Source organism: Lycorma delicatula, chromosome 1 (assembly GCF_047948215.1).
Source record: "Lycorma delicatula isolate Av1 chromosome 1, ASM4794821v1, whole genome shotgun sequence".
NCBI lineage: Eukaryota > Metazoa > Arthropoda > Insecta > Hemiptera > Fulgoridae > Lycorma > Lycorma delicatula.
Window position 1 is genome coordinate 335,810,442 of NC_134455.1, and position 18,757 is coordinate 335,829,198.

Genomic DNA, 18,757 nt, shown 5'->3' on the forward strand with positions numbered 1-18,757 from the left:
GCTAATCGTTTTGAGTTATGCGAGATACATACGTACGTACAGACCTCACGCCGAAACTAGCAAAATGGATTCAGGGATGGTCAAAATGGATATTTCCGTTAAAATATGAGAACCCAAATTTTTCGCCATCACAATACTTCCTTTATTTCGTACAAGGAAGTAAAAAGCTGACAACTGTGGATTATTTCTGATGCACGGCTTACACACACACAACTTAATTTAAAATATTTATTACTTTATTTAAATATAATATTTTTTTCTTTTATTTAATTCAATGATGTAACTAAAGAGCACGCGCATACCGTATTTCATTCGCGCAGGTGTGGCGGTACTAGCGGTGATGGTCGGCACTAACTAAGCTAATGTAATTTCAAAATTTTCGTAGAACAAAGTTCACTTCTACTGTCGACAGACTGGTGTAGCCGCGATGTTTAACCCACCAGGTACCGAGTCAACCAGGCGATCAAGTTTGAGATTCAACCAGGCGGAGTTACGTTTTTACATTTTAAATATTATTTATTTAATTCTACCGCTCACCTCTGACATCACAACATAGCAGATTTTTTGGGGTGGGGGTGCGATTTTGATTGTTATTTTTTAATTGTTAACAAATGTGCCTAAGAAAAATATGGTCTTAATTATACGAAATCTTAAGATATTGAGGGTAACCTTGTTCTACAGCCCCCTTGAACTTTTAAGTTGAAAATTTAATGTTATCAATGCCCCATATATAGATGTAATCTGACTAGGTTTGATCAAAATCGGTTCCGTAGTTCTGGAGATATAAGGTGATTCTGAGTTCAACACCGAAAACAGACACACATACATACGAACATTAACATCCGGAAAATTTCCATCTGGTTTTTTGATTTTTGGGGTTCTTAGGTGTGAAAAAGTCAAGATCCGGTGAAAACTGTATATGCCCAAATTGGGCCGATTACAATACTTTCCCTTGTAGAGCTACAGCTCTTCTATAGCGCTATCTAGATGGGAAAGTAAAAATGTTATTAATTCATATCACTAAAATGTTTTGTAGCAGTCAAATTTCTTCAGTAATCAGTTGTAAAAAAATATTTTCGGGTTATCTTAATAAGATCTGAAGTTTTTTAATGTGCAATTCTATCGTTATTTAAAAATTGGTTCTTCAACATCTATTTTTATTGACCGATCTCTTTATTATCAGTAAATATTATTACCTACTCAGTTTTATAAATATTTTACTAATATTCCACATTGTTTTTAAAATGTAAGAACGATAAAATTAGGAGCACTGATTGCACATAATTATAATGAAGTAGTTTATTTTAACAAAATCTTGTTACGTTCCCGTAAAATAAACAAACCAGTAACTGGATTATTAGTTTCAAGCTCATATTTGTAAGACATAAAGCATTGCGTATAAAATTCTTGGTTCTTACTTTTTCCGTGTAAAATATGTGAAAATAAAGTTTGTAACACTTATACTAACAAGTTACAGTGGCGTTTCAAACTTTTGTTCTTTTTTCACTTCATTTTATATTAAAATTTTCTGTTTTTACGAGGTAGTTAATAATTTGACGGGGTAAAATAATATTCTTTATAATTTACATAATTTTTAATGTACAGTAGTAAAAACTGCTGCTGTTTATGCCGTAGTAAAGTAGACATATTTTACTGTCATTTACAAAGAATTATATTTTTTTTCTTGTCGTTTATGTTAATTAACGAATAACGAAATAAAGATAAATAATATTTTGTTCTAACAGTAATCGATCGTTTTTTTAATTCACATTCACATATTATGACAATCAGGAGATTGAAAAATGTAAAATATTCTTATTATGATTAAATTTTTAACCTAATATTTATTCATAATTTTTTCACGCGTAAAGCTTAAGTAAAACAGATATAAGACCGTTGTATAAATTAACGAGCCTTGAAAATTAATTGCTACGTTGTTATTTTTCCCGTTTTAAAAATCAATCTTTGTGTTGAGGGTAAAGGCTTCACCTTCTTCATCCATTAAACCACACCTGTTTAAAACTTCACAGTTTTCTTTCCGTCTTCCTAGATATTATCTAAACTATTCACGTTTCTTTATCTCTTCTAGCCATTTCTTCTTTGTCGTATATCTTTTTCCTTTTATTTTCATCTAAGTCCACATCTTTATCGTTAAAAGAACTCATTTGAATAATAAAAAAAATTTAATTTAAGAGTTGTTTTAGTTCCTTTTGTTTGTTTAATTTTGTTAATTCTTAAAATATCGTATTGGTTAGAGAGTAAAATCGATAAATGTCTGAAGTTTTAAATAGAAATATGTTGCTATTGTATCAGAATGAATATGCGGCTTAAAGAGGTCTCTAGTAATTGTTCACGTGTAGATTTTATTGCTATGTAATATTGTCATAAACTTACGGTCTAGTTGACATTATTAACCAAAAATAGAATTTTAATGAAGAGGTTTAATTATTCTAAAAAAAAAATTATTCTTTTGTACTATTAACAGTTTTATTATTTACCCGTAACTGGTGACATAAACGTTTATTAACTCTCTTCATACCTAAAAATTAAATATCTTTATATCTAAAAAATTAATAGGTCCAATAATTATTTTTCTGATTATTAAATATTAATTTTCCTATTGAAAACTAAATAATCAAAAATGATTTACTCAAATTGGTATAAATCAGTGCGAGTAAATACGTACATAAAACTTGCTCGCAATGTTGCAATAGAGTTTGAGTGCACCACCGCGGTCGTTGATCAGTTTATTTTATCACCCTCATATCACGTAGAGATTAGGCGTAAAGGACCTGATTAAGTAGTTTATACGATCGATCCCACTCTGATTTGGTTAGAGCTTTCAAATTTAAAATGGATTTTAAGCTATAATTAATACAACTGTTGAAGAAACGGCTTGATCTTTAACGACCAAGTCGACAGATGAGCGAGTACATTTATCTTTCATCGTAATCTTTAAAACCCGGCTGCAAATATGACCACGATCACTAACCAAAATAATATTCAATAATAAAAAGAAAAAAAAATTGTTTTTACCTTTCGTACGGCTTTCTCCCATCGTGTGCGATATGAGCAAGGCCGTGAAGAGAACAGTGGTCGCACAGATCCTTAAGAAATACTTTTATAAACTTTGATCTATCTCCGAGAGTTTCTTCCTTTTCTTTTTTTGTAATTTCACGAATTCTAAGTATACGACCCCATCGAGGCCGATATGAATGTTTAGATAAAGATACTTTTTTCATTTTAGCAATCCACCTGAATAAAATATAAAAAAGTAATTTATTTTAAACATTCCATGTAGATACACGAAAATAATGATAAATGTATACGATTAAAATGAAGATCGATTACTTTAATTATGTAGTGCAGTCTACGGACTCTGTACGTTATCACTCTTTAACGTACAGTTTAGTTTTTGGCTTCTTTTTTTGTTAAAACCTTCAGTGTAAGAGGATAGCGCGGGGATCGCGCTTCCGCTATATCGGTTAATTTGATAGTTGAGGGTTGTAAGTTATGGTAGGTGGTCGTGGTTGGAAGAGGCTGTACGACAGCGGTAGTAGGTTGTGCATGTTATCAAGTTTAGAGAGTCTAAAAGACGACCTCCGGTAAAGCCCATCAGAGCTACTAATGGAGAGAGTGACGTGGCGACCGGGATCGTTACAAAGCGGAAGTCACTACAGAGATCAGGATGTTTTTCTGTTACAATTTACACGTTGCAGTCGCATTGTATAATCTGATCGTGCATTTTTATGTCCTGCATGGAATTATGTAAAAGTTGAAAATTCTTTACAAAGAAAAATGAATAATTATACATAAATAAAAACAAAGTATTTGTTTTGGAAATAATCCGATTGTGCGGTCTGGCAAATGTAGGTTATTGCAATTTGCCGGCCTCCGTGGCGCGAGTGGTAGCGTCTCGGTCTTTCATCCGAAGGTCCCGGGTTTAAATCCCGGTCAGGCATGGCATTTTTCACACACGCTAAAAATCATTCATCTCATCCTCTGAAGCAATACCTAACGGTGGTCCCGTAGGTTAAACAAGAAAAAAAAAGATTATTGCTATTTACGACTACCCGAAGTAATTATACTTTAATAGGTAATTCGTATTCATGATATTTTATTACTGATAAAGTATAAACACATACATAACTAACAATCTTTTGATGAAATAAAGAAAGGAGTTATTACGATCCCTGAAGTATTGAAAAAGGATCAACCTTAAGAAATGTAAGTTGTTTACATGTACAGTACCTGTACAGCTTTTACAGGAGCGATGTTATTTTTTATCGTCTCATAAAAATTAGTCGATTTTATGGTCTATTATACAATATATTTTCCACTTTATTTAACATACCCATAAATAATACAACTCTTTCTACAAGCGTCAATGCATAGACCTATAAAATATTTCTATAAAACACAAAGAAAAACTAATTTTACACTTAAAGAAGACCCATGTTGATAACACCGTGTTGATAATTATTGCCTGAAGATTTAAAAAAGAAAACAAGCTATTCAGCAAACGTCCACACAAAACAGAATTCATTTAAGCAGCACAACGTAAGTAAAGATTTTGCCAGAAGTGATAATAAATGCTATATACAGAAATGAGACGTACTGAAAAATAGATTATATTAACTATACGATTATTAGAATCACAAATAGTAATTAAATTTATTCATCGTGATAAAAAAACAATAAATATTAAAAATAAGTTATTAAGACAAGAATGAAATGAGTTTCCAGCTGAATAAAAATTTTAAATCAATGTTATTATCATTATAGATAACAAATAAAATGCCTCTTCATAGTATAGTATCATATTATACTTTCATAACTCAGAAAGTAATAATATGAAAGTATTTCATTAGTAATAAGAAGTATTTTATAATATGAAAGTATCATATTATACTTTCTTTTCTGTTTAGCATCAGGAACCACCGTAAGGTATTACTTCAGAAGATAAATGAGGATGATATGTATGAATGTAAATGAACTGTAGTCTTGTACCATTTCAGGTTGACCGTTCCTGATATGTGGGCTTAATTGAAATCCAACCACCAAAGAACACTGGTATCCATGATCCAGTACTCAAATCTAAATAAAGCCTTTACTTGGCAGTTACTTACAAACTATCAAATTTTACCTTTACTAGTAAAGGTAACTAGGTTTACTAGTAAAAGTAAGGTTCTAAGGTTTAACCTTAGAACTCTTGACTTTGAAGTCAGCTGATTTGCGATGTTAAGTTCACCACTAGACCACCTCATTAGTAGATACTACTAATTCCAAAATGTTTATCTTTAACTATTTTATCTACACCCTCACTCAAATATCCTTATATATTTATGTTAACTGGAATTTGTACCACTGGTTGTAAGTGCAAGATTTGAAGAAATGTCTCATAATTACACAATGAGCTTACTGCTGCACAATGACATGAAATGAGAATATTGGGTACATAATGAAAATCAATTCACATTTGTAATTTTTTTGTCTAGTGCACTGCAAATCACAAAGGATCATTTCTTCATGACAATCTTGTACTGACATTTTCAATAGTTTCATAATGGCAATTTCAATAGCATTTATGCAGTACCATAATGAATTGCATTCACACATATCAGATTAAGTTTAAGGACATTTATTCAGTAAATTGGGAAAATGTAGTATTTGCCACTACTACTTTATTTCTTAGTAAATACTTCATTAGCTGTTAAAAAAGGAAATAATAACAGAAGTATTTATTTCAATTTGTAGTGAAGACTACTAAGTACTATTTAGATGTAGTTAAGTATTTCATTAAGTTCGAGCCTACAGAAGATGTAGAATTTTTGATAGACTCCAATATTATGATGTTCATATACTTTCGTGAAAGAAGAATGCATCATGAGCAAAGGAAAGTTCATAAATATAAAGAACTTGTGTGGTTTCAAAAGTTTAAAGTTTTTAATTTACACTTATATCATGATATTATATCATATTATATCATGAGGAGAAGTCTGTCACCGGAAGAGTGAATGGAGAATTTTTACATTCTGTTGGTGATTCTGATTTACAGATCATGTGGTCGATGCGTTGATATATCAACGGTCTATAAAACAGTGAATTTAGTTGTGGACCAGATTTCTGAAAAACTGCTTTAATGGATTCATTTTCCTAGATCACAGTAAAAATAAGTAATGGAAAAATTTTGTGGGAAAATGCAAACTGTAATAAGTGCCTTAAACTATACCCAAATAAAAACAAAGTATATATCATTCTTCAGTGATGAATATGTAAATCACAATGAATGTTATGTATTAATAAGCAAGGTATGTGTGACAGAAGTATCTTTAAATATATGCTTTTTACAAAAGTAACTTCTATTCCAATCACGTGAAACTGTTCTGATATTTACTACTGTGATTTCTTTTTAAAGCGGTTACTTACAAACTATCAATTCTTCAATCAAGATCGGTTGTTCAGAAATCAAATGAACAAAGAATGATCAATCGGAAATTTTTTTCAACATCAGCTTCTTCATCGTTTGATGACTTTTTACAATATTGTTATTTTTTTTAGTATAGAAAACAATTAACCAAGCGACTTAACTATGGCAAGTGATGTAACATGAACGGCAAAGAACAGTTGATTTCTACATAATGAGGAGAGATGAATGGAAAGAAAAGGAAACAAATCTCAACATTACTGTTTAGAGCTTTAAGATAATGTTCTAACCAGAATAGTACTTACTGTTCTAGGACGTTATTCAGTTTCTTGCAATTTTAAATTCAGTTTTTTCAGATTTTCTTTTTCCTTTTATTGTACTTAGCACTAGCATTTATTTATTCACTCCACTTTTTTAAAGCATAAATTAAATGCTACATAATATTTATTCCTTTGTATTCACTTCACTTATTGTGCACAGATAAAAAGTATATTTCTCTATCTTTCTGCAAAGAGAAATAAGAGTTCTAAGAATGTAGTAATTTTTCAAGTACATAGAAGACTTATAATAAAAGTATAAAAGAGTAAAATCAGTAACACGGGATAAAAACAAGCACTGAAGAAATTGTCAGTTGTGATGATAGTGTAATACAAAAAAGTAAAGATATTCAAAAGATGGAAGGAATACATTAGAATCTAACTCAACCTGGCAGAAAACTAAATGATCTTCCCATAGAAGATCAGCATGAAATGTAAGAGAATGAAGTAAGAGGAAGAATTTTAAAAGTGGAAGTTATATAAACAATAAAAAAAAATGAAGAATGAAATTGCCATTAGAAGCCAGAAATAATTAAGTATTTTAATGTGGAAGAATTATAAGAGATGGCGAAATTGAATAATATGATCTACAGTGGGGCATGGTCTGAACTATACTTAAAATAAACATGATTCCAATTCTAAAAATACAATGCAATAAGGAGTATAGATCACAGAATAATTGGTTTAATTTCATAATCAAGAAAAATTCTTCTATGAATTTTGAACAGGAAACGAAGTAAAGAAATTGAACAAATAGAAGAACGATAAGATTCAGGAAGAGAAGGCGGACAAGGTATGTGATTGAACTAGAAATTAAAATCCATGACTTCTTCCTCTATTATAGGTTTCCTCTAACAAATCAGAGAGAAATGTAGGAAAAAGTCAAGAAATAAGAGTGGTTTTTACTGATATGGGAAAAGTATTTGACCACCTAATGGGATAAACTAATGGTAATATTAAGAAGCCAAGAATATATTAAAATATTTGAAGATTAATTAAAGAATCGTATCCGAGTCAGGAAATGGGTGTGAAAATGAAGGATGTCCAAACTTATTGGTTTGATCCAGGAACAAAATAAGGAAAGGGTTCTACCAATCTTCAATTTTAGTATGTACAGTAAAAATATGATCAAATATACTTTAGGAAAAGATTAGTAAATCAGCGTAGGAGGAAGGGGAATAAATTGAATAAGGTTTGTAAATGACAATGTTTCAAATAAATAAACTTTTTGTTTTGATAGCTAAATAATAATGCATTACATACATTACATAATAATACATTTTATTATAAGATAGATTAATTATAAATACAAAAACAAATTACAACATAAAAATAAATGGATTAAACTTCATATAATTATTTAAACGCAAACACATGAAATAACGTTAAAGTAAATTCTTAAAAAATAATTACAAAGTAGTCCTCCATTCAGAAGGCATTATTGAACATTATTTTGAGCATACATTTATTTGTGTAGATAAATCATGTTTTAATTGAATTAATCAACGATTAATGCTTTTGTCTTAGCTTAGGCTTTTCGAACAACTTCTCTGTTCTTTCTTACACCGCTCCTCTCACAAATACTAACCGTGTCCGCGGAAGCAGGAACATAACTCTATATACAGTACACTAAGAATTCTATAATAAAACTTGCTAAATCTTCAAGAATTAAATTAATTTTTAACCTTAAATTAATTAGATATTCCTGATATCGTGATATCTAACCAAACATTTGGCCTCAAATTCATACAACACATGCTTCATTTGTGTTCATACAATTCGTGTTTTTATGAAACAGCGATGAATTTTGACCTAGGTATGAAAGGAAGTCCCTTTACCTTTTAATAAACCCAACTTAATCAGGCTCTACTGCTGCCAATTCTCACCGCTGATATCGCTCACTGCTGCTGGAAAAGGTGGGGAGGATAAGCGGTGATGAAGATCGTCCAGTGTGTTCATTTGTGGTGGGATAATCTTAGCGTAATCTGTGTGGAACGAAAGCGGATACGAGTCGATTCACTGTCGAAGAGCGTTTTTTTAGTTTGTGTGTGGGTCCACGAAAGTCCACACACTGGTAAAACATTGGAGAATGTTATGAATGATTTCTTTGTGCGTTTTGGGAAATCGTCACCATCACGACAAACGTTACTGACATGAGAGAAGTGACATCGGAAAGTGTTCTTGATGCGCAGTGGGAGGCCAAGCACTCGGGCTGAGACCTGTGCTGCTGTGGGGGTACCGATTCAACGATCACTGATGAAATCAACGCGCAAACGTTCTGCAGAGTTAGACATTCCAAGATCGACAATGCGAGACCATATGCGGAAAAACTTGGAAATTAAATGTTTTGTCCGGCCACAGTTAATGAGTTAACTGACAATAATCTTGATGGACGACATGTTTCTGCACTTCAGTTATTGCTTGAACTCTTTCCGAGAACAAACGATAAAAAGAACGTTATGATCCTCAGACGACTGTGCGATTTATCAAGTTCTGGTAACCGAAATGTTTTTCTGGGCGAAAGACAATCCTCACGTTTTTGAGGAAATCAAACACCATCCGCCTCATGTTGTAATTTGTGCTGGAATGACTGCTGAACATCTTGGTCCTTATTTTTTCGATGGCGCAGTTAATCAACACAGTTATCTGGGAATAATCGACTAGCGGTTGCTTCCAGAATTAACGGCAAAAAGGATCGCTAACATCATCACGTTTCAGCAAGACGGTACTCAAGAGCATTTTGCTTTGAATGTCCGCAGACGCTTCAATGAAATTTTTACGAATTACTGGATGAGATATGGATCAGAACAGTTATCGGCTCCATTGCATTGCCCTGACCAGCATGAAGTCCTGACCTCACCGCATCTGACAATGCACTCTGTGGTTTTGTAAAAAAAAATCCGAAAACACAAGTACGTCAACAACAGGCAGCTCCAAGTCGCTGTTCGGTCAGCATTTGAAATAATCACTCCTGATGTGCGGTTTCTGATGAGCAACCGGATATGAAGGCGCATACAGTTGAGCTTTGAACTTTGTGGAACCCACACAGACGTTTTAGATCCATAGCAGGTAAGCTGTACCTATCCTAAAAATTTCATAACAAGCGTAAAGGGACTACCCGCTCCCCCTTATTGTAGCCCCAGAGCTCACTTACAATACAACTTAACGCAACTAATTAAGCCTTATTCCAACTGCACTATACATTCAATGTATTTTACTATCACTTTACTAGGTTAAGCGAAATGGGAAGTCCTTTCCATAAACATCTACGTAATATTTTACGTATTCTTCCTTTTCATAAATATCTTCATTAGTTCCCTTAAACTAACCATTTACTTAAATTTAAAACATTCTAAGCTCCTGTCTGGGCCGCTTTCAAAGTGAATCCACACACACGCGCGCGTGCATACAGATACAATAAGAGAGAGAGAGAGAGAGAGAGAGAGAGAGAGCGGAGTGAGTTCCTTCATGAGTTCTAATAAACGGAATCAAATTATCTACTCTCACCGGGACTAGCAGTCAACACGCCTACTTTCAGTCATTAAAAGGCTTAAGCGGCTAGCTTAGAAATCAGAACAATCCAGAATATGAACGCTATGACAGATTAAGAAATTCAATCAGAAGGATTGTATAAACGCTATTGGAAGGATCAGCATAAGCTGAAAAAAGAAGACGAAATGAACGGGCTTGGAGTAAGGTCTGCCTTAGGGCAGCTAACATATGGTGCTGATTAATACAAACATAAATATTACGGACGTAACATATCAAAATTTAAATCAAGTATTAGTGGCTTTCGGGCATTAAGTTGCACTTTTATTGTATTAAATATATAATTTTTGTATAAATAAAAATATTATGAAAACCTGTAGGACAATATATACTCACTAAAGGGTTCCTGTGAACCAAACAATCATGAACTAAATAATCTTTATGCCTAAAATTACATTCTCTACTAAAAAAGGAAAATTGACAGAACAGGACTCTTCTTTTATTGAAACGTATAGATAGAATTGGATGTTCTTCATAATAGTTCGTAGATTGCTTTAGTAAAAACAATGCGGATTTTGTCGCGAGTAAAAATTTTTAATTATTTAAAAACCAGAAAAAAATGTTAATAATAACCGAAACAAATTTTATAAATAAAACGTTTTTAATAGATTATTTAAAAAGTGTTCATTCCCACCTGCTGCCATCTTAAGTGATTCAGCCATAATTATTAATTAGTTTTGTATCGCTGATTCAACGTAGCCCGTAAATTTATTATTGAAGTAAAATTTGATGGACAAAGTTGACTTATTGAGGTCACTTTTGCAAAATAAACCTCTGCTGCAAACCTAGTAGCGTATAAATACTTTACCTATAGTTCGTAGGTAAATTTTTTCCCCTATACCCTTAAAAGTTTTTCCTTTCTCTCAAATTCTTTATTGATTTTTTTCTTTCATATATAAATTATAAAGCAATGGCGTCTTCCTCTCTCATTCCTTTTCATATTGTATCTCGCTTCTTTTTTTTTTTTTGTTTCTTTTCTTATTCTAGTCGAGTTATTCTCGGATAATTTAAGTAAATTTTTCTTTATAATTCAACTCTATTTTATATTTTAAATACAGTGCTTAAAACAATTAATTCAGTAATTTAGAAAAAGTAACTATGCACTTCATCGTATAGATCGATGGGCATTTACTGATTAATATGTACTAGGATTTTAAAATACCGTAAAAAAGAATATCTAAAACGTAGTAAAAGTAATTTCTTTGTGATAACAATCCTGAAGATGATTCGGTTTTTTCAGACTACTTTAATCGATTGATTTCATGGATTGTTTTGGGTTTAAGCAGATAATATGAGGATTCATTTGTACGAGCCTCCTCGGTCAATTGCAACATCGTTTTATTGATTTTTTATAATAGGAAATACAATTATGTGCAAAATGAGGCGATGCAGAATTTAAATACATGAAGCAAGCTTATCTGTGTCCTGTTAGTTTGGCGGATTGATATCAATTTGTTCGAACCGAGTATTATTTAGGTCTCCGTGTTTGCTAATAGATCGAAAATATTGTTGAAAAATTATATTAAAATGATCAGTATTAATATAAAAAGGTTTTTAATTTATTTATTAAATAGATTAGAATCTATAAATTAAAAAATTAAAACTAAATTAATAATAATTAATTAATTTAATAAGTTAAATTAATAAATTAAAATTTAATATTTAATTTTTTTGTCATATTAAAATTGTGGTATTAAATGAATATCACTGTTTCAAAATATACGTAAGAAAGGAATGACTATTCAGTAAGTATACTTATTTTTAATACTAATATATATATATATATATTTAGCACATGTAAGCACTATTACTGGAACGTATTCCTGGAGATGCAGTAATTCTAGGAAATGTTATTATGTTGAGGCCTTTGTCTTTTGCGTAGTTATTATTGAGTCTTATACTCACTAAATGTAGGATCATTCATTAGGGTTCCTTTTAATGAAAAGGAACCCTAATGAAAAGTTTTGCTCTCGAATTCACGCTGTTAGCGTTTACGTATAACATTTTTTATTAAATTAGTGTTTGAAAGGCATATCCAAAATAATATTATAGAAAATATCTATGTTTGTAAATTTTATATGTAAATTTTTTTTCTTAATGATATCGCCACATAAACTTTAAGCCTGTGCGTGGGATATGATGGAAATGTAGAGTATGAAAAATGCCGTGCCTGACCTGGATTCGAACCCAGGACCTCCGGATGAAAGGTCGAGACACATCGCTCTGCGATGTGATTCTTAACTGACCTGGGAATGATTATAATTTTCAGATGTCGAGGCAAGTAGTATAAAGTCTTATTTTAATTTCTGCATTAAATATTAGTTTTTTTAAACCAAGACAAAAAATTTTGAAGAATTTAAAAAATAATTTAAAACACTTTTAAACATTATGAAACGTTCTTAAAAATATTTGAAGTACATTTTACTTACTTCATCTCGCTCGATGTTATTATTTGACAGACTTGCTATTCGTAAATGCGATAACTCAATTTCTCTTTCATATTGGTAACAAGATCAATTTATATTTCTTCAAGCAAGAGGACGTACGTGAACGTAGGGATTTTAGCTGGAACGGGAAGTAACGCGTTATATAACTTTTAAAACTTACAATTTAGAGTAGTCTGTTTGGAAATTTGTGTATCATCCAGTTTTCCATCTTAAATGTCATCATTCATCACCAAGATATAAAAGCCGATTACCCCAGCACTTGGGCAACTATGGAATACGTGAATTATATTCCGTAGTTAACTATACGCGTTCAAAAGTAAATATTGTTTTGCAAATGAATTGATTTACATTAGAAGGTATTATTTTTAAATCATTAATAGATATTAAAAAAAAAACTTCTTTATAGATAGAATTCAACCTCAACTTTAGGTAGGTAATTGATCTTGTCTGATCCCAGGTTGACCGGTTCTGACAAAAATTAAAATAGTTCCGATGACAGTAATCCTGTAAAATTAATTACTTGTTAGAGGAGAATGCAGAATGCTGGTCGCGCCCTAATCAAAACAGCTAATCGTCGATGCTAGTAACTATCATTCCATCAACTTACAAAATTAAATTAAACATTCAACGGCACAAGAAAGGTCCAGATACCACGGTCTGTTGTGTTATCATCGAAAGTCGTGGACGGTTTTCATAAACATATCTATTTCTTTCAATATCATATATAAAATTCGATTAAAATATTAGATTCTACATTAATTTACGGAAAATGAGAATGGGCACAGAACCGGCTAGTGGAACTGATGTAAGTTGCGGTTATATAGAGTGTACAAAAGAAGAATATCGCGGTTTTAAAGCTATTTAATACCACTTAATTTTCAGTTACAGTAATGAATCGCAAATAAAATTAAAGAGTAACTCTTACAATTATTTCCTATAAGTGTTGAATGAGAGGACTTTTTGTCACGCGGTATACATCCAACCGATAGAAGAGTTCTTTCCTTATTTTAACCACGTCTGAAGTAATGGAAGCGAAAGCTGCTTCAATCTTGTGCCTCAATTGGATGGATCAGTAGGTAGCGGAAGGGCATACGTAAGATCCTTTATAAGACCCCAAAGGAAATCACATGGGATCAGATCGAATGAGCATGAAGGCTACCGCAGACAAACTCTGTCATCGGGTTCATGCCGAGCGATCAAGCGTTGAGGAAAAGTCATTCAACCTATCCCAAGAGAGTTATGCCAGTGAGGAGGAACACCATCACGTTGCCAAATAAAGTTCTCTGGTCCAATTTGTCGTTGAGGAAAGAGCCCTGAACGCAGCACATTTAAACAAACAACTCCTGTTACGCTTGCTTATCGAAAACAAACGGCTCATAAACTTATCGTAGCTGTATTGCAAAGGAAACATTTAATTTTTTCGAGAATCCTTTCGTGTTGTCATAGTTCACGGAAATTTTCTCTCCAGATACGGAAACTGTGTGCGTTACCTTTAATATTAAGACAAAATGCTAAATCATCACTACATAATACGATCACGAAAGTCGTCATTTTCATGCTGCAACGCTTCGACTGCGAAATCGGTACTTACAGCGTAGGGGAAGGCTTTAAAGCCTGTAACAGCTGTAAACGGTACGTAAGAGTTTCCATATGTAATATATTTCCAATTTTAATGTATAATATGTTACCTTAAAGCATTTCACACTGTCATCACCGGTATTATTAGTTCGCCTTCCTAACAGATTTTTTAGGACTAAACAAGTAGCATCGATAGAGAAGCACGATGAAAACGCTGGAAAAAGAAACAAAATTATCTGTGTAAGAATGGAAAAAAAATTCGAATTTGTAAAGGCGATTTAAATATATATATGACCCTAGAGCAGAAGATCGTTTTTCAAACGGCAGAATGCTGTGAGAATGTAAAAAGAAATTTGGTAATGATCCGATAAATAAAAAACTTATAATAAAAAACAGATACCACTGCCACCTCTCTGGAAAGCACAGAGCTGCACAGTGTGGTGGTTGCAACTTACTTAGAAGGAATCAAACCAGTATCCCGACATTTATCCATAATCTCCCCGGTTATGACATACACTTCATCGTCAGGGAACTTAATTACTACAGTCAAAAGATTGATATGATAGCAATCAATCGAGAGATTAATCATAACAATTAGTAAAACAGTCGCTGACAACATGAAAGTAAATTATGTCGACACTTTCCAGTTTATGGCGTCCGGATTAGATAAACTTGTCTATAACCTATCTAAATACATTCCTAAGCATACTCAAGTATCATCGTCTTGAACGCTACCGGTTGCGAACGGGAGATGGTGTTTTATAGTTAGTTATAATACTATCAGCAACTGACTAGGATCTAACGAAAACGAGTCCAAATGATACTACTATAGAAGACAAACGAAAATAAAGCAAATACGGTTTGTTCGTGTAGTATAAAATGTTTTATTTTATATTTGGTCGTTCATTTTTTTGTATCTTTGTTAGTTATATTGCGATTCTACGGCTAGTTTGGTCTTCGTACTCCTGTACAGCTGCAACCTTTTTAGTTGCACTGAACAGGGGTCAAACGTCGAGTTTGCCGCAGAACCGTCCACACCAAAAACGGGTTGCTTTTTCTATTACACTATATAGTTCGGTTTTTTGATTTGTATAGTTGCGCTGAACAAGGGTTTAAAGGTCAAGTTTGCAATAAAACCGTACTCTCCACTACTTTTTTTTATTTAATAAAACTAATTTAAAAACTACATGAACAAACCAAAAAACTTTCTAATACATTTAAAAGGAATTGACTCCAATGTTACGACTACAATTATAGAATGAATAATAACAATAATAATACATCAAAAGAGAATATTTGACTTGTAAAATAAAGGAAAAATGTTTTTAAATGTGGAAAACATTAAAAAGACAAAAGAAAGACAATTGAAGGTTGATACCTGGTCTTTTAAGCGGACAAAATCGAAATAATTTTTTTTTTTTTTTTTTTTTTTTGCAGAAAACAACATTTTGGCTCTTTTAACATTTATCTCCGTTTTTAAGAAGATGGGATTATTAACTCATCGGATATTTAAAAAGTACTACGTTTAATTCTATTCAAGTTTCTGAAAAATTCACTATTCAAAAGAGTTTTTATGTTTACGTCGATTTTTCTTCTATGTTCCTCTTTGTAGTAGTTGCATATTAATTGTTTATTAATCGATCATTTTTTTCTAGTAATCTCCGCTGAAAATTGAATATTGTTTTTGGACTACTGATTTAGGTCGGTAGTAATTATTGAAATGATTGAAGATAGTTGAAAAAAATAACATCATCTTTCACGGTTATTTACATCAGCTAAATAAGTCAATTGAAAATCACTATCATTACCGTGCCGACAAAGCGAATTTTCAAAAGGAAAATTAAGATGCATTACATTAACTTATATTAAGGTACATTAGCATTTTCACTGACGAGAATGTTTTACACTACTAGCAAACAGAAGTTGTTTCTGTAACAATAATGACACGCACTGTTTACTCGTAATCAATTGTTAATGCACTTCAGTTTATTTTTTCCGTTTATACTCGCATAATAAAAAAGTCGCACAAACAAATAAAAAAACACTTATAGTAGACTTTTTAACGTTTTAAACAATTAGAGCTCCGTTTGAAAATTTCCGATTACCCTTGATTCATCATATTGAAATTAATTTTGACTTCGTTGATACCGCTTCAATTTTTTGCTACAAATTGTAAAAATAAAGTAGAATTTCTGGCATTTGCAGAAAAGTAACGAAATAGGACTTCTTACGACTTTTTATAAATGTAGTTACATTTATGAAGTGTATAATTAAATTTAAAATTTATCACAATGGTTTTAACACGACTTTTTGTCCTTAGTTATCGAAAATTTAATATAGTCAATAATTATTTTTTTATTTTTGTGAGATGCATTTTACATCATTATTCATTCCTTTAAACTATTAATATTAAGGGTGAGGTTTTTCTATATACAACGAACAGTCATGATTTATACAGGAAGTTTATGAAGAGAGAATTCTAGAGCAGCTAATGAATAAAGGGGAAATGAACGAATATTATTGCCTCGGAATTTCCGCTACATCTATTCATTACTTTAGTCCTGCAAAGGTTTTGCGGTATTAATAAGTAAGTAAATTATCCTGTAAAATTAATTTATTCTATATACCATAAACAATGACTTTTTTTATATATTGAAGTTACATATTTATCAGCGCTTTAATTTTTAAAATACTAAATCCTCACTGTAAAATATATTTATAATAATAAGAAATTGTCGGACCTGTACGTACATATACACAGATGTAGTGTTGGAATCGAAATAAAATCAAAAGCTTGGTTTTTGGTTAAATAAAACGTAGCTTCCCAACAATTTCTGTACAAAAAGTAATCTTATTTTGTGAAATTTCGCAGAATACAGCACGAGATCTATGGAGTTTTCGCCATCTACAAATTCTCATATTTTCACGCGTTTGTATTTACGAATATGCAAAGTTTGCTGAAAAAAAATCTATGAGGTTTATTTCTAGAATAAAAGTAACACTCTTCACTTGCATTAAATTACACAATAGAACTATTTTTTTTTTGTTTTACAGCATAATACAACGGGATATGAGAATGGACCATTTTATTCTCAGTTTCTATACTTAATAAATTACGTAACGATGTAAAAGATCTCTGAATTATTTATTTAAAATTAAATTAACAGATATATTTTACAGAACCAATAAATAATATTACTTTGGTAAGTGTTGATGTAGTAGTAATTTAATTAGATAAACCTTAATTTTTTACATGACCGTCAAATTTTACTTAAATGTGTATTCTAGTATTTGAAAATTAACACCCTTAGAATTGTTTCCTTATTATGTATCAGTTTAACTTGTTTATACCTTTGCATAATTGCATTACAATTACTTCATAATTAATTTTTTGTATCGGTTACACACTTCTCTATTTTATTTACAATTTTGTATTTGGTAAGCTGCTCTGAATAAGATTTCTGTACGTTTCTCTTGATCTTTTCAGAAAAATATTAGAGCAGTTCTTTGTTATTACCCGGGTATTAGCAAATTCATTGTTAATAAAATGATCTGTATAATGTTATTATCTGTAACGAAGTAATTATTTATTCCTTTTTTGAACCGTTTGCTACACTGTACACAACGCAATTCCACGGGTTAAGATCACACTTTTAACAGCTAGTAGTATTACATAGCAATTTTTTTATTTTAGCAGATCGTTAAAAATGTGACTGTTTTCATTCGATCTATTATTTTTATCGATTAAATAATTCGTCTCTTCTTTTGCAATCTCAGTGAATTCCTTCACTTTAATAACTGGTCTACCTTTCGTAACATTTTACGAAAATGTTTTGGAGGCTAGGCCGAAATTATTTCATTGTATTATCGTATTCATTAACCGATGTATATAACACATCAAGCAGAAGTGGGCTAAAACAATAATGAATCGGCCAGGAATGTATATTTATTTTTAGACCATTCATCATATAACGTTCCCGCAGTAAATTAATTAGAGAAGACTCTTAGTAATTAAAGACCTCTAGTAACAAAGATGATAATGAATTATCTTGTTAACAAAATTTAATTTATACCAATCACATCGTAAAGCAATAAATAAATAAAAAATATGAACGTTACTAAACACAATATTTATTAACAAAGAACCTACGATTAGCGAGTTTATACACGGTAATCTGTCACTGAATATTTTCACAGTAACTTAATACTTTCAATCGAGCTCGGGAATGTTCAATTTCAATTATTGATTTTACAGAAAACCTAATTAGGATTCTTTTATAATTCATCTGCATCATACACATTGTTTTTTCTAACGATCAAACGGTTTTCTGTTTGACCTCTCCATGCTACGTTAAACATTTTTACATATCTTATTTACATACTGTCCCCTAACTAAAACTTGTTAACCTTTTTTTAAATGTATTTATTGAGTTGCTTCT

The 18,757-nt window shown here is 31.5% G+C and overlaps 1 protein-coding gene across 1 annotated transcript in view; it reads right to left on the minus strand.

Moving 5' to 3' along the window:
* The window catches only part of LOC142317891 (pickpocket protein 19-like), a 90,021-nt gene extending 75,210 nt beyond the window's left edge, over positions 1 to 14,811 (minus strand). The window contains exons 1-2 of the mRNA XM_075354431.1: positions 14,774 to 14,811; positions 3,037 to 3,255 (exon numbers count right to left, since the gene is read on the minus strand). Of these exons, the coding sequence (XP_075210546.1) occupies positions 3,037 to 3,255; positions 14,774 to 14,811 (257 nt within the window). The remainder of the gene's footprint in view (positions 1 to 3,036; positions 3,256 to 14,773) is intronic.
* Between the last annotated feature and the right edge of the window lie 3,946 nt (positions 14,812 to 18,757).